Below are 17,872 nucleotides of genomic sequence, written 5' to 3' on the forward strand. Positions count from 1 at the left end.
TTGTATATCTTGGTATTCAACTAATATTTGTTATGTATATCATTACTTAGTGTTATATTGGTACTGTACTGGAAGGTCATATGGCAAGTAGAAATACACTGTAAAATTGAACAATGAATTAAAATGTGGTGTTACATTTACATTACATTGCATTTTTGGCAGTGGTCAGTATGACTTGTTTTCTGTTTTCAATATTGGTTCTACACAACATGTAGGATGCATGACAAACAGATTGTTTATTTACACAAAATTGAAGTGTGTAACATGACAACCACCATCCATAATCTACTAGCGTGATTTGAAATACATCTCTGGTACTAAGAGCAAATGTGCTATAGTTATTTTATTTTGGATTTTATATTGATGTATGTTTTCCTGAATTCAGATCTATTGAATGATAGTAACTTTATTGACACTAGGTCGTTCTACAAAGGAGAATGGAAATGCTTTCAAAAGAAAAAAGTAATTGCATAATTCGTTTAAAATTGAAAACAAAAAGAAATTATATGATGAAATATACAGAAATTATATTTGTATATTTAGACTTTCTAATTTCAAAAATGTTTTTGACAAATAAATATATTCCTTAACAAGCGTGTAAATTGTTTCTTTGTTGTTTCATTTCTAGTTATGGTTCATTACTAATCATATTTCACTTTCTGCAGCGTCTGTTTTAATATTGCTGAATGAATTGTTTACAATTGAATAAAACTTGAGTACATACATATTTTTACACCATGTTTTTATTTATAAACGGACTTGAAGCCTAGATTGCACTGTTGTAAGGGTCAGATAGATTACAATTCAATGAAACATCTGTTTAACACTGTTCTTAATAGGAGTGTTCTTTCACATAGGTAACACATGGTATATGGTAAATGTCAGATAAGAGGCAACCATTAATTTTAAGAGCAAGATGCCTATACACCAATAAATAAATTACTAATTGTTATTTTTCATGTTAGATATATTCGTATTTAATGCATCATTTATCTAATAAAGGTAGTATATAAATTTGTAAAATAAAGCTGCATTAGAGGGTGTTCACTAAAGAGAAGAGAGTCAAAGGTAGCACCATTACCATAGTTACCATTAACCCCTTATGTGGTCAAGTCAATGTAAAAATACATACATACAATATTGGGGTTAATGGTATTAACGGGTTTAAACAAAATTCAATTATATTCCCAACATGTGTGCAATGCATTGTGGGAAAATGTTTTGAGATATCAAGAAACTTTTTTACATGAAATCCATGCAAAAGAAAATGAAGATCCAGTATCTAAAATCTTTGGGACCCAATATTATTATTAAGAACAATTTAAATTATTAATTTTCATTCAGGTCTTTTTAAGGCAGCTACGATAATATGTTACTATACACAATTATATACTATTATATATCAAAACTTAAGACACAGTACTATAAGTAACAAAAAACACGAATGTAAAAATAAATGGCTTTAACCTAATTGATATTACGGTATATTTAATTTGGTTCATTCAATTATTTTACAGGTATGGTAAGGTAGTACTTAATTGAGGGGCATGAGTACCCCATTAGGTGGTCAATTGTCAGACAAACTGCGTCTGGCAGCCAGTAAAGGGCAAACTGGAAAAATCAAAGAACTCATAGAATCCGGTGCTACATTTGACCCAGACAAGGTAAGGTGATATCTATTAAATAAATCTGTTGAAGATTATGGTTTAAAACTATCATCATGTGACACTTGGTGTAAATGCATTTCATAGAATAATAATTATAACTGTGTTGCTGTATTCTGCAAAGCCGATGATCCAATTCATTTGTCATGCATTCACAAAGTAAAGCAGACATTTGCTAATAGTATATTAACAACATTTTCTCTTCAAAGGGGTAAAGTGTTTTATAGCATAAGGCTGAGAAAAAAAATATCTCTGTTTCTCGTTTCCGTGCGCATCATTTTGAACTATGCGCCTCAATCGTTTTTTTCCTTCTAAAGCATTCCAAAATGCGCTTGTACTCGCACTTGTCTCAAATTTCCCCTATTTTAGCTCAGTATTCAAAAAAAAAAAAATCGTCTCACCGCCTCATTTTAAAATTTACATGAAACGAGAAACAGGGAATTTTTTTTTCTTGGCCTTAAATGTTTGTGTTTTTTTCTAATACATGTACATGTACTATTGATTTGAAATCTACATATACCCATGCGTGTATGAAATAATTAAGACTGGCTAACATTATTTGTTATATTCACCAGCTACTACTGTCTACTCCTCTCTGTTTTCAAATAGTTCATTCCTGTGATTCTAATAGCTCTAGATATGTCTGTTCAGTCACATGTTGAGCTCATTGGGAATGGATATCGTTATCATGTCTCAGTTCGAGGCTACATAAGTCGGTCATGTCGCTCCAAATGTAGGAATTGTATGCAACACAATGCATTCTATACACGCGCTATTTAACATATGTAGTGTCCGTCTGTTGTTCAATAAATTACATTTATTTAATAGTTAGTTTTGGCTACAATTAGAGATAATATTGCTCTAAATCTTAGCAGGAAACTTGTCAGTCATTGATTATCGGAGCGATGATTTGTCATTTAGTAACGGCTGATTTGTTTATTGTAAACAAGGGAAAAGAAATTTTAAGGTGGAACTGCTCGTCACAGATAAAGACTGTTTGCGATATTTGAAGTATGCCATGCTTTGTTGAATATGAATGGCTCACTTTGAGGCTGTCTCTTCTCAGTTGGAGTACACAGTGAGGTCATATGTCAAAATTACAATAAAATAACCACCATGTTCTGTATCAACTAAGACTATTGTAAAGAATGCCATAGTTTACATGGTGCTATGCACAGACGGCAATTCTGTACGGGACATGCTTTTCACTTTATGTGCTGTCCACTTTTGTGGTCATTGGCTGAATAGGTTTTGTTGAATTTAATGCAATTAATTGTTGTGAAATTTACAAAAGAAAATTATAGTGTAGAGTTCATTTCATTAAAACTCCAATATGTATGTCGTAGTTCAGTACAATGGAAGATAAATTTTCATACACATAAAATACTTTTATAAGGGTAAGAATGAACTATTAAAAAGTGAGAGAAGTGTTCATGTTTTAAGAGCTATGAACCATCTAAGAAATGGGGACGTTTTTTATAGGGCTTGGAGAGGTAGGTAAGGATAAACCACTTAAACAAGTGAAGAATGTTTCAGGACTCCAAGAGGTAGGTAGGAATCAACCATTTAGCAAAAGTAGGAATAAAAAAAGTGGGGAACATTTTAGGGCTTCATGAGGTAGGTAGAGATGAAAACTAAGAATGGTTTTAATGGTTCTTGAGGTAGGCAGGGATGAACAATTTTAAAAAGTGGGGAAGGTTTTAGAGCTTCAACAGATAGGTAGATAGGTATGAACCATTTAGTGGAGAAATGGTTTAGGGCTTTGATGGTTGGTGAGGATAAAAAAATGGGTTTCAATGGTTCATGCTGTAGGTAGGGATGAACCATTTTAAAAAGTGGGGAAGGTTTTAGAGCTTCAACAGGTAGGTAGTTAGGTATGAACCATTTAGTGTAGAAATGGTTTAGGGCTTTGATGGTTGGTGAGGATAAAAAAATGGGTTTCAATGGTTCATGCTGTAGGTAGGGATGAACCAATAACAAAAGTAGAGAAGATTTTAGGGTTTAACAGGTAGTTAGGGATATACCATTAAACAAGCGAGTGACCTTTTAAAAAAGTGGGGAACATTTTAGGGCTTCAAGAGGTAGGTAGAGATGAAATATAGGAATGGTTTTAATGGTTCATGAGGTAGGTAGGGATGAACCAATAAAAAATGTAGAGAAGATTTTAGGGTTTAACAGGTAGTTAGGGATATACCATTTAACAAGCGAGTGAACCTTTTAAAAAAGTGGGGAACATTTTAGGGCTTCAAGAGGTAGGTAGAGATGAAAAGTAGGATTGGTTTTAATGGTTCTTGAGGTAGGCAGGGATGAACCATTTTAAAAAGTGGGGAAGGTTTTAGAGCTTCAACAGGTAGGTAGTTAGGTATGAACCATTTAGTGGAGAAATGGTTTAGGGCTCTGATGGTTGGTGAGGATAAAAAAATGGGTTTCAATGGTTCATGCTGTAGGTAGGGATGAAACATTAAAACAACTTGGAAATCTTTGGTTTATTTCTTCATCAAAGAGATATTTCTATAATAGTAATCATAGCTACATGTTTAGGGTAATTTAAATGAGTAAGAATGTTTTTATTTTATTGAAAACAAAACTTTTTTTGTACAAATAAAAATATGCTTTCTTTTTTCATTTTTGTTCTTATTTTTTTCTCTTGCCATATTTGTTCCTACATCATTAATGGCCCATGCAATTTTAACACCATTATGTTTCCATCAAAAATTTCAGTTATTTTTCTTTATTTGTTTGCTATAAAATATATATTGAATACTGTAAATTTACTGAAGGCATACAGAAAAATTCAGGGATGTTTATTTGGTTAAAGATAGCAAAAGTTAACTTTGGCAATCAAACAATTATACATAATATGACAGAACCCCACACCCTCCCCGTGGCTTTCGTTGCGTATGGAAGTTATTTTCACGAGTGATGCGGTGTATCCTGCGGCCGTACTTTCACGAGCGAAGCGAGTGAAAGTACAGCAGAATACACCGCATCTCGAGTGAAAATAACTTCCATATGCAACGAAAGCCACGGGGAGGGTGTGGGGTTCTGTTATTATTACATATGTTCCATACTTGATTATTTCGTATTAAAGAAAGAACGTGCAAACCGGGATGGAATTTAGGTCGGGGAACCCCATTGCCCATTAATATGTTCCAATATAAGTGTTACACCCTAGCAGCGCGTGTCAGTGTAGAACGCGCCCGGAGAACGCGTGTCACTGTTTGTTTGAAATTAAAATAATCAGACGTCTAATCTGAGTCACTGTTCGAATAAATAACTCGTTGACGTTTAGTTGGGACCACGGCAAAACAAGAACTTGAACTGGACGACTATGATACACAGTTTATGTTGAAGTTAAAAGTTCCGCCACAGAATTGTGCATTGACAAACATGCCGTGCAACTGCGGTACTCCACTGACATCCCGTCGTCGACAGCGGTTGTCGCTGAGCTGCACGCTACAACTTCGTGTGTGATGTTGCTTGCTGGTCGTGGATTGACTGAGTCTTGATTACCGGTTAAAATGTTGCTCTTTTGGCGTTGGTATTTTTTATTTGGAACTGAGTAACGCCGCAACGTCGCCAGCAGAAACCTGGTATCTCGATGCTGATGGTTGCGACTGCATAATAATCGCTGATTTTACTGCTGGTGGATCTTCTGAGAGCCCTTCAAGGTTTATAAAACTCAGTTTCCAGGTGGTCAACATACATTAAGTTCTCCCAATCGTAGTATTCCATGTGATGTACACCTGACATGCCAAAAATGTTGTTGAACGATTTGAACTGGATAAAAATAGCAGACGAAAATGTGTTTACAAAATAAAAATAGTTCAGTAGCCAATGAAAACACCATGTTCATTTGCATATCGACCGTGAAAATACCGAAAACATTATTGCATGGGTGATATGCAAATTAGTTTGGGCCAAAATAAGTGACTGCCTAAAAGTACCGCTACTGTTGTTCAAATTTCATTTCACTCGGCAAGTATATTCATGTACCCTAAGGGGACAATATCATACTTCTAAATATTGTTTATTTCGAAAATCTGTACTTCTGAAGGGACTACTTTGTTTGCTCTCAGACCTCATTTGCATATGGGTTGTGGAAATACCGATTTTGATTTCAGGGACGAATCAAAATAAACTGCAGTACATATGTAATAATATAAATTATATGACATTTTGGCTGTAAAATACATCATTAATTCTGTTCATAAATTGTTCATAAAAATCATATCATTATGTATGTAAACCCGCCAATCAAATAGCTTACAACAGGAAATGGTATGCGAATGCATGATATGTAAACTCATTAATAATGAAATATTTCCCATAACTCATAAATCATCATTTTGTGATTTGAGGTCAGCTGACAGCCAAGATAATAAAAACCCCTTATTGAGAAATCAATTTGAGTCGACTGATTTGGAGACTTGGTCCCCGAATAATAAATTGAGTCCAAAGACAAATGTTTCATTAGACAGTAACCAATGTTTGAAACCATCATAAATTCCAACCATCTTTATAATAAATGCTACAAAGTGAAAGAAATAAAACAATCATCTTAAGATGAATAAAATAATATTATAAATACGGAGTTGTTCTAGTTACGAACATTGAGTTACAAAAATGACCATGCCCTTATTTTAGAAAGCACACCCACTTTTGCATAACTATAACTCAACATTCAGTTAACAGTTAACCAAACTTCAAGTTACAGGCAACATAAATTATTATTTTTGTTTAACGTCCACATTTAGTAACTCAAACTTTAATGAACAGTTAACCGAATAATTCCACATAATGTAATATATTTTTAACCATGTGGTAAACTCGTTTGTTGCAACTTTTGCCTTTTAGTCGCTGGGCACACTTGTACAATTTAAACAAAAATCAAAATCTGTGTTGCCCATAATTCAATTTTTCAGTTAAGTATCAACTGAAGTTTGTGTTACTAAATTTGTATGTTTTGCAAAACATTTGTCTATTTTAACCTTTCCCCAATTTTTTATATTGAATGTATTGAAATATTTTTGAAACAATTATTAATTGCTTATTGAACTCTTGACCTATGACTTCTAACTTATGACTTGCAGGGTCCCTTCTCATGAATTACTTAAAAGTGATTTCCACCTTTTTTTGCTTAAATGAATGACTGAGAAAAGCTTTTTGAAATGATCCCTTATATGTTTTTGGCGTTGGTTTACAGAACGGCCGTACAGCATTGCATTATGCTGCCCTCAATGGTCATGCAACAACACTTAAAGCGTGCATATATCACGGCTGTGACCTTGACGTCCAAGATGTTGTAAGCATTCAATCTATTTTAGAATCTCTCCGTAACCCTGATTTAATCAGCACAGATTATGAATATAGTCTGCTCGTAAAAAATGCACTCATTAATATACCTTTATAGCTGTCTGTGTGTCTGCCAATCTTGTCGCATAATGTGTAACATTTGATTGGCTTAAAATATGTGTTCAAGCAGTGTGTTCCCCCTGCATGTTTTTTTTTGCTTCCTGATCTGATAATTGATGCAGACCAGTATACTTAGTGCATGTATTTATAAAAACTATTGGATTATACTTTCTTTGTGGGGGGGGGGGGGGTTACATAGTTTAGTATTACATCCCATCAGCTTATTAGAAAATTATATTTGTCACATAATTGTGTCATTTTTCATTTGCTTGTTGTTCATTTCACTATAGATGATTGTAGATTTAACAACTCAACACTTGAAAATCAAAATACTGATAATTGATTCACTTATTTTTAGACCATGGATTAATAGAATATTTAGTGTGTGCAATCACAATCCCATTCTCTGTGCACGTCAATCAAATGTATTTCTAACCAATAGCATCACAGATCGCAGTGAATGCTCGGAAATGTTTGATTGCACAGACAAACTCAGAATTTATGTACCAGTAATATACCCTTTGCAAATAAACGAGAGCTCTGAGATAAACACTAACCAGTTGAGCTGTTTTTCTAGAAATGTACATACATACATGTAGTAGAATCTTCATCACATTTCATTCTTCATTCTTGATCACACTCATTACTGTAAACAGCTTTAAATTAATATTCTGAGACAAATTTTTGCAGATTTGGATATTACGGTAACAAATCACAGCAATTTCATTCTCATGAAAGTTGAACATGTTAAAAGCTATTACGAAATGAACCTGCAGAATTGTTTCCACATTTTTCCCAAATTATTTGATCAAGACTTACAGTCAATGTGACATTATATCAATTTGATTGAAAATTAACAAAATAATTACAGAAAAATGCATAAATTATGCAGAATGTTGCAGGAAAATTGTGGAGTTCAAAACATTAACTACTGACAGTAATTTACATTAGATTAATTATTGTAATAGTACAATTTTATTGGAGTGTATGTTTGTTGTAACTTGTGTGCATGTTACCATGACAACACTAACTTAATAGTCACCAGGTGTAAAGCATTAAATGTACTCACTAAATGAGGGTTTCTATTTCTGTTAAATTTGCTGTGAAAGCTTGCTTGTAGTAAATCTCATGTCTTATATAATAATGTGTACTTTTTACTCATTTAGTAAATCTATGCTAATCACCAGGATTGAACGACATCACCATTGTACTATGACATCATCTATGACATCACCCATTTATATATGACATCATCTAGTACCAATGACATCAATTTATAATGGCCCTAGAAATGCATTTTTAAATCACCAAGTCTATGACATCATCAATATGCAATGACATCACCAGTGGTTTTGACACCAGTATACAAATGATATGTTACCACTTTGATATGACATCACCACAACACTTTACCATTATTGGTACTCTGTGACATCATTAGATCTCAGTGAAATCATCAGTAGTCTGTAACATCATAACAACATACATGTACATCACTACTTCATAGTATTTAGGACTTAGACTTAATTTTCTTTTTTAATTATGCCATAGGCTGGAAGAACACCACTGCATCTTGCTGTCACTGATGGACATGTAGAGGCAATAAAGGCATTGATAGAAGAAGGATGTCCTGTCGACCGGCAGGATCAGGTGGTAATGTCTCATATTTTAATGATTTTCAAATTTAGGGGGATATGCAAGGGTGTAGTGCTAGTTTTTGTATGAAGCATTAAAATGTTTGGTATCTAAGGTGTATTCGTTTTCAAACACTTCAACATTGGTGTATTTAAACCCAACAGTGGTGTATTTGCACTCAACAGTGGTGTATTCACACTCAATAGTGGTGTGTATTTACACTCAATAGTGGTGTATTTACACTCAATAGAGGTGTATTTACACTCAATAGTGGTGTATTTGCACTCAATAGTGGTGTATTTACACTCAATAGTGGTGTATTTACACTCAATAGTGGTGTATTTACACTTAATAGTGGTGTATTTACACTCAACAGTTGTGTATTTGCACTCAACAGTTGTGAGTTGTGTATTTACACTCAACAGTGGTGTATTTGCACTCAACAGTTGTGAGTTGTGTATTTACACTCAATAGTGGTGTATTTGCACTCAACAGTTGTGAGTTGTGTATTTACACTCAACAGTGGTGTATTTGCACTCAACAGTTGTGAGTTGTGTATTTTCACTCAATAGTGGTGTATTTGCACTCAACAGTGGTGTATTTGCACTCAACAGTGGTGTATTTGCACTCAACAGTTGTGAGTTGTGTATTTTCACTCAATAGTGGTGTATTTGCACTCAACAGTGGTGTATTTTCACTCAACAGTGGTGTATTTACACTCAACTGTAAGATTATTGCTGAGGAGTAATTATGTTTACTGTTCTTAATGCATACCATAGCTTTGCATATATGCTCATTATTCTAATAAAAAAACCACTACTATAGTTTTTAACTGCCAGTCACTGTTCATGTTAGGGCATCATCAAAATGTCACATAAAAAACTTAACTTCCTGAATGACCCCTTTTCAATTTTATTTGCAAACATGGCCCATCAGGTTTTATAAAACTTCTGCCAGTGAAATCGTTTGTATTTTTTCACCTATGTATATAATTCTTTCGTTGAAAACTGCAGAAAATTGGGAAACTTTGTTAAGGGACATGAATAAATGTTTTGTAAATGAAAAGTTACAGCAAAAATAAATGCAGTTCGAAACCTCAGATAACAAAAAAATTAATTTCCTGAATGACCCCTTTTCAATCTTATTTGGCAACATGTTTCAATTTGTGTAGTATCTTAAAAAAAAAACATCAAAATATAATGGCTGCATACTCTCAGTGCAAAAAGGCATTTCCTTCATCTTTATAAAATATGCAGTTGAATCTATATAACCAGCCAATCAATGAGCACGGTGCACAAAATGTCATTTGAAAATGTTCCAATGTTATCCAATCAGCCAATCATAAAGATGAAGGAAATACCTTTGTTGCATTGAAGGTAGTGAAAAATTGTTTTTGTAGGATAAGAACTGATTTAGGGTAACCCCCCCCCCCCTCCAAAAAAAAAACAAAAACAAAACTCATTCTGCATTCTACATTGAACTTTTGACATTGCCTCAAAATGTGAAAGCCGACTTTGGTATTAAAATGTGTGAAGATGCCTAACTGGTAAATAATCTCTTGGTGGTAGACCCCGGAGCTACAATTAAAGAAGGGTAGGACCCCTATTGTAAAACATTCCATGCTGACCATACTAATAGTATCACTTTACACTCACATCACACACAGTAGTGTAATCCGTTCCACTATAATAATCAGTCAAATTCACAGTGAATTGTTTCATAGCAAACATAAGACAACTTAAAACATTAAGTTCTTTGTCAATATAGACAAACAGAAAATAGTATTGAGTTAAAATTATGATAACAATTTGTAAACTTGAGACTTGATTTGATTGTGTCTTTTTTAAAATTTATTCCATTTCTAATTGTGTATGTTTTTATACAAATTAACGTGCCATGGTAACTAATTGATACATTTCAAAAATTTAAAACAAATACACTCTAATTCCTTAGAATATACTCTTGTTTATATACGCATATTAATTTAACATGGACAATATATTCTTGCCATACAAGTCATTTCATGTCAGACTACAGTGCACACAAATGGTGAAGTAAAGTAGTCGCTTGGGTTACACAAAGGCCTGTAAAATAATAGCTTATAAAGAACATACAGCCCCATGTACTTCCACATCGAAGTTGAAACGTCAGTCAATTGTCGAGAATAGAAAAACAAGGATGCAGGTGATAGCATTAGTGCATGTGACCTTTGACATATTTACCAGTGACCTTTGACCTATTTGCATGCCACTTTCGAGAAATAGTTAAAACCTGAAGTAGCAAGAGGTATTTCAGTATGTTTTTAGGAGACTTGCATTACCTGAGTATGTATATTGCTTTTATATATTACGAAGTGTACTCATCTGTTTGAATGTTGCTAACGACGAGAAAAGTAAGAAGTCAATAAGTATCTGAAGTCGACATACAATAGGTGTGATAGCATAGCATAGCATCGCATAGCATCGCAATCTATTAACCGTAATCTGATATCTACTTCTCAAGATCTATACTTCATGTAATAAAACAGCTTTTATTAGGAAAAGGTAGAATGTTTTTATGAAAGCAATCACTTTTGGTAGTTGTTGTCAGCCTGGCTTATCGTCGTATTAAATTTACCAATTACATTTCACCTGGCACTTTTATAGAGGACCTCACACCATGGGTCAGTGCAACACACTTGAAATACTGGGACTTTTCTGCGGTGAATAATCGTTAAGAATACCCCTTTGGTTATGGTCTGAGTTCTCTTATGTGTTTGCCAGGATAGAGAGCTACATTGATACATGTATGAATGAAAAACCAAATCTGTCAATGATGGAATACACATTCTGGATCCATATGTGTAATTCTACCTATAAATATACAAATAATACCAAAATGAATTATTAATAAAGTTGTTACTGAGATTGTAATTACTACTATTATTAATTTTAATATTTATTTATTTACTACTCAATGTATACACTGTTTCTGGTAAAATAAATTTCATTCAAAAATTACACTAATTTCAAATTATTAAAATAATTCCGTACAGAAACAAGACAAAAAACGTTTTTTTTTGTCTTGTTTCTGTACGGAATTAAGTATTTTGGTATGGCTTAGCTGTCATAACTTGTTTATGTCATGTTCTGTTAACTGTTAAAATCTCTAAGAAATCATTTTTTTAATCCAATATTAAAATTGAAAATTATCGATGTTTGAAAATGTGTAATAATCTACGAATGATGAGTGGAATGTTATTTGGAGAGAGATTTTTTTAACAAACAAAGCAACTTTTAAATAACCTCTTTCTCCCCTAGTGCAGTTAGGAACACTGATATGATCCCCTTCCACAAAAAGCTGTAAGGAAAAGATGGTTGTAAAAGACCGATGACTTTCTACTGTAACATTTAACCACACTGATATACATCTCACCTGTCTGGAAATTGTATTAACCTGAAATATATATTGTATTTTATGTGTCCAGCTGTCCACACTAAAGATTGCTTAGAAAACAAAAAACAAACCACCAACAACATCTCAGTAACAACAAATCCTAAATTAAACAAATGAAAACATGGACTATTGACAACAGTACTTTTAATTAGGTGACCATCACCATGGCAACTATTGTAACATTGTTTCTGGTTAGAGTATATAATTATTACACGTGTTAAAGTAAACTTGACAACACCATGGAAGATTGATCAGTCACTCAGTCAGTTCCCGCAGATATTGGCGATACAGCATACTCTGAAAATTAGTAGGTAGCATCAGACAAATACTTACACAAACCAAAGTCAAATAATTGTTTTTATGTCTTGTATTTGAAGACCACAATAATGTGAGTGAATAACAGTTAACAAATTTAAGATGTCATGTTTTTTTTCAAAATAAATTTTACATTTATCATAAAAATTTTATTGCTATCAATTCTGTTTATTATTATAATTATGAAACAATGAAAAAATAATAAAAATAACAACAAAAGTACTTTGGCTAGTATGGGCACTTATTGAAAAAGATATTTTATTTGAATTGTCAACTATTGTATACCTGTGAGAATGTCTTAGGTTATGCTTTTGTTGTTTGGAATCTTTGTATTATGTTAGTAGTTTTCAGAGCCTTACCTTTACTATAGTAATGTAGCCATGGTATGCCCTATTAATACAACCACTGTATTACTGACTACTTTAATTATAGCATGAATTATCCATTCAGTATGAGTGCCCAGACATCTACATTGATGTGTGATGACCCATAAATGTTCATTTCATATCCTCATAGTGTATTATATAGAAGAGTTCACAAGGAATAGAATTTCGCATATTAATGACCTTGTATGTTTCTTCGTAGTTTACATGAAATAAAAAGGAAATAAATAAATCTTGCATATTCATTTGTACATACATAAAATTGTCAGCATTCACTTATAAAAGTTTTCGCATCTCTGCGTCTAGTAAACTGAAATTGTCATATTTTTATCAACATTTATTTACTTTTATATAATTTTGATAAAATATTTTTAACCACAAGTAAGCGCTCTCAGATTGCTAGATGCTGCAGTTCCTGTTACTCTAACAGCGTCTCTCTCATTTGTTTTTAACTTTACTACAATTCTTTTATAACTTTTCACACTTTTAATCTAATTCTGGTGATATTGCATTGTTTTAATTAACACTAAAATCAGCTCACATGTAAGTTTTGGTAAGTTTGGGAATTTTTCAACAGCATTTTGTTAATGTGTGACATTTTTAGATTGGTGACTACAGTATAATCTAAACAAAAGGTATTGAAGATTTCTTATCGTAGCAATTAACTTGGCATGATGGGAAAATTTGGCAGAGGACCAAACTTAAAGCAATTATTATAATTTTCATGAACAAACTAAATACTGTTACCTTGTTCAAAATAATTTACTGGGGGCTTGGAAATATTTTAAAACAAGCTGCTGCTTCAAACTTTCTCTTATTTTACCGCCTGCAGTATAATATGGTTTCCTAGCAGCAGAGTGATTTATCATATACATGGAGTAAATAAATGGTTACTATTTACTTCTGTATCCTTACGCTAATATCCAAGTGTTGACAAAATATAGATCTATACAGACACGAACTTTGATAAATTTTCCAAACTTCTAAGAAATCAATCAAAAGTTAAGACATTGTAACAGTCAGCAATGATTCATTCATTTATTTTGCTTGGAATTAATATTTGAATTAAATCATTATTTACGCAACCTGGTTAGCATGGTACATTGATCGCGTTCAGTCTTGCCCTTGTGGATGGGTTGTTTTGTTGTTTCCATTTCTCACCACTAGGGGGGGCTTGCTAAGATATGAGTGGGGTGTTTAGTCCAGACTTTTATTATCCCTTGTTTCGCGAACCCGCCGAACAGAAGCTGAAAATAAAATAAAAATAAAATTTTATTTCAGCGTAATTTCTCGCGCTTGTAAGTGCAAAAAATTGCTAAAAAAAAATTATTTTTATCTTCATTGTTTTTCTGCCCACCACATAACATAACAAAACCAAGTTGCATTTTCGTGGGAATATCGTGATCAAAGTCCAAAGTCTTGCACAGATGAGAAACAAGGTTATACATGGAATAAAATTATGTTTCATTTCTTCTTTCTGATCAATGATCTGACTTACCGGTACAATTCTTTGAGAATCACACAAATCTAATGGAAAAAAGAATTAATTTTATTTTTTTTCTGCCCTCCTCAAAAAAATTGCCTTATAAAAACTTGAGAAACAAGGAATAAAAAAAGTCTGGCCTTAAAAATGAAATCATTTTGCTAAACAACCATTCATCCTTGTCTATTCGTCTTTATTTCATCACAAATCAAATGCTCTTCATTTTTCATTGCTTCTTTTTCATGTTGCCTCATGGATTGCCTTTACTGCAGGTATAGTGACTTTCAGTTTGCTTAACTTATCATACTCCTTCCACTAACTGCACCATGGACAAATAATTGTTGGATGTCCTTACCAAAAATCTTGGAATTTTATATTGTCTTATAAAACTTGTGTTGGATTCATATAGGAATTATAAATGGATTTCAATAGGACTTCGAGAAAGATTCCTATAGAAATCTCATTCATAGTTCTATAGAAATTTCAGAAGACAGAAAATCCATTCAAAATTTGAAAAGAATCCTGTAGGATTTCTATTGGGCATGTCCTATAGAAATCTCATACATGTAGAACCTTGAAAATCAATGGAAGTTGTTTAATGCCAGTGATTCATAGACAAATAGAAAGACTTAAACTTAGAATTATTGAAAGATTATGGCCATGTTTCCTGACAGGTGGTTGGATTGGGAGAGGAAATGAAGTATTATTGTTATAGCAAAATTCAGGTGGTCCAATTAGTAGAAGGAGTGTGGTAATTATGTTAATATTTCCGCAAAATTCTAATAACTAACATTTGAAACCTTTTTGTCAGGTCAGTGGGGTTATATGAATTCAGGAACATTTGCTTCCACTTTAATATATATGTGAATTATTTCTTTAATTTAATAACTGATTCCTTTATTTATTTCAGAACGGCAACACCGCTTTACACGAAGCATCATGGAATGGTTACAGTAAATCAGTTGATGTCATTGTCAATTATGGACGAGCTAATCTGCATGCTGGTAACCGGGTAAGATGACTTCAATCTTTTTTTAGCTCCGCTGTCGACTTTGTCGAGCGGAGCTTATCATATGAGTGATTGTCCGTCGTCGTCGTCCGTGTCAATGTTTTACTTTTTCGACTTCTTCTTGAAAACTACAAGCCTGAATGCTTTGATACTTGGTGTATATGTACCTTGGGTAGACCTCTCTCAGATTTGTTCATTTCATGATGATATCTTCAATTCTCTAATTTTGGTGAATATTTTTGTCATTTTTGGTAAAAAGTGATATTTTCGACTTCTTGTTAAAAACCGCAAGTGCAATTGCTTTGATATTACATATATAGGCACTACATGTGGACCTCTCTCAGATTTGTTCATTTTGTAATGATATCTTTAATTCTCTAATTTTGGTGAATATTTTTGTCATTTTTGGTAAACAGTGATATTTTCGACTTCTTGTTAAAAACCGCAAGTGCAATTGCTTTGATATTACATATATAGGTACTACATGTGTACCTCTCTCAGATTTGTTCATTTTGTGATGATGTCTTCAATTCTCTAATTTTCGTGAATATTTTTGTAATTTTTGGTAAAAAGTGATATTTTAGACTTCTTGTTAAAAACCAATTGTTCAATTGCTTTGATATTACATATATAGGTACTACATGTAGACCTCTCTCAGAATTGTTCATTTTGTAATGATATCTTTAATTGTCTAATTTTGGTGAATATTTTTATCATTTTTGGTAAAAAGTGATATTTTCGACTTCTTGTTGAAAACCGCAAGTCCAATTGCTTTGATACTACATATATAGGTACTACATGTGGACCTCTCTCAGATTTGTTTGCTCCGCTGTCGACTTTGTCGAGCGGAGCTTATCATATGAGTGATTGTCCGTCTCCGTCGTCCGTGTCAATGTTTTACTTTTTCGACTTCTTCTTGAAAACTACAAGCCTAAATGCTTTGATACTTGGTGTATATGTACCTTGGGTAGACCTCTCTTAGGTTTGTTCATTTCATGTTGATATCTTTAATTCTCTAATTTTGGTGAATATTTTTGTCATTTTTGGTAAAAACTGATATTTTCGACTTCTTGTTAAAAACCGCAAGTGCAATTGCTTTGACATTACATCTATAGGTACTACATGTGGACCTCTCTCAGATTTGTTAATTTCGTAATGATATCTTTAATTCTTTAATTTTGGTGAATATTTTTGTCATTTTTGGTAAAAACTGATATTTTCGACTTCCTGTTAAAAACCGCAAGTCCAATTGCTTTGATACTACATATATAGGTACTACATGTGGACCTCTCTCAGATTTGTTCATTTCGTGATGATATCTTCAATTCTCTAATTTTGGTGAATATTTTTGTCATTTTTGGTAAAAACTGATATTTTCGACTTCTTGTTAAAAACCGCAAGTGCAAATGCTTTGATATTACATATATAGGTACTACATGTGGACCTCTCTCAGATTTGTTCATTTTGTAATGATATCTTTAATTCTCTAATTTTGGTGAATATTTTTGTCATTTTCGGTAAAAACTGATATTTTCGACTTCTTGTTAAAAACCGCAAGTGCAAATGCTTTGATATTACATATATAGGTACTACATGTGGACCTCTCTCAGATTTGTTCATTTTGTAATGATATCTTTAATTCTCTAATTTTGGTGAATATTTTTGTCATTTTTGGTAAAAACTGATATTTTCGACTTCTTGTTAAAAACCGCAAGTCCAATTGCTTTGATACTACATATATAGGTACTACATGTGGACCTCTCTCAGATTTGTTTATTTCGTGATGATATCTTCAATTCTCTAATTTTGGTGAATATTTTTGTCATTTTTGGTAAAAACTGATATTTTCGACTTCTTGTTAAAAAAACGCAAGTGCAAATGCTTTGATATTACATATATAGGTACTACATGTGGACCTCTCTCAGATTTGTTCATTTTGTAATGATATCTTTAATTCTCTAATTTTGGTGAATATTTTTGTCATTTTCGGTAAAAACTGATATTTTCGATTTCTTGTTAAAAACCGCAAGTGCAAATGCTTTGATATTACATATATAGGTACTACATGTGGACCTCTCTCAGATTTGTTCATTTTGTAATGATATCTTTAATTCTCTAATTTTGGTGAATATTTTTGTCATTTTTTGGTGAAAAGTGATATTTTCGACTTCTTGTTAAAAACCACAAGTCCAATTGCTTTGATACTACATATATAGGTACTACATGTGGACCTCTCTCAGATTTGTTTATTTCGTGATGATATCTTCAATTCTCTAATTTTGGTGAATATTTTTGTCATTTTTGGTAAAAACTGATATTTTAGACTTCTTGTTAAAAACCGCAAGTCCGATTGCTTTGATATTACATATATAGGTACTACATGTGGACCTCTCTCAGATTTGTTCATTTTGTGATGATATCTTCAATTCTCTAATTTTGGTGAATATTTTTGTCATTTTTGGTAAAAGTGATATTTTCGACTTCTTGTTGAAAACTGTAAGTCCGATTGCTTTGATATTACATATATAGGTAC

The 17,872-nt window shown here is 32.7% G+C and overlaps 1 protein-coding gene across 6 annotated transcripts in view; it reads left to right on the forward strand.

Annotated features, from left to right (window-relative positions):
* Positions 1-17,872, forward strand: part of LOC102806623 (uncharacterized) — a 46,291-nt gene that overhangs the window by 11,694 nt on the left and 16,725 nt on the right. For 3 of the 6 annotated variants that reach the window (XR_014930999.1, XM_085505674.1, XM_085505670.1), the window contains exons 2-5: positions 1,518-1,664; positions 6,871-6,969; positions 8,631-8,732; positions 15,241-15,342. Coding sequence is in view for 5 of the 6 variants with exons in the window: in XM_085505674.1 (XP_085361800.1) it covers positions 1,548-1,664; positions 6,871-6,969; positions 8,631-8,732; positions 15,241-15,342 (420 nt within the window). In the remaining variant the exon portion in view is untranslated. The remainder of the gene's footprint in view (positions 1-1,517; positions 1,665-6,870; positions 6,970-8,630; positions 8,733-15,240; positions 15,343-17,872) is intronic. The other 3 variants (XM_085505671.1, XM_085505672.1, XM_085505673.1) reach the window with 3 other exon arrangements.

Source organism: Saccoglossus kowalevskii, chromosome 11 (assembly GCF_978046115.1).
Source record: "Saccoglossus kowalevskii chromosome 11, keSacKowa6.1, whole genome shotgun sequence".
NCBI lineage: Eukaryota > Metazoa > Hemichordata > Enteropneusta > Harrimaniidae > Saccoglossus > Saccoglossus kowalevskii.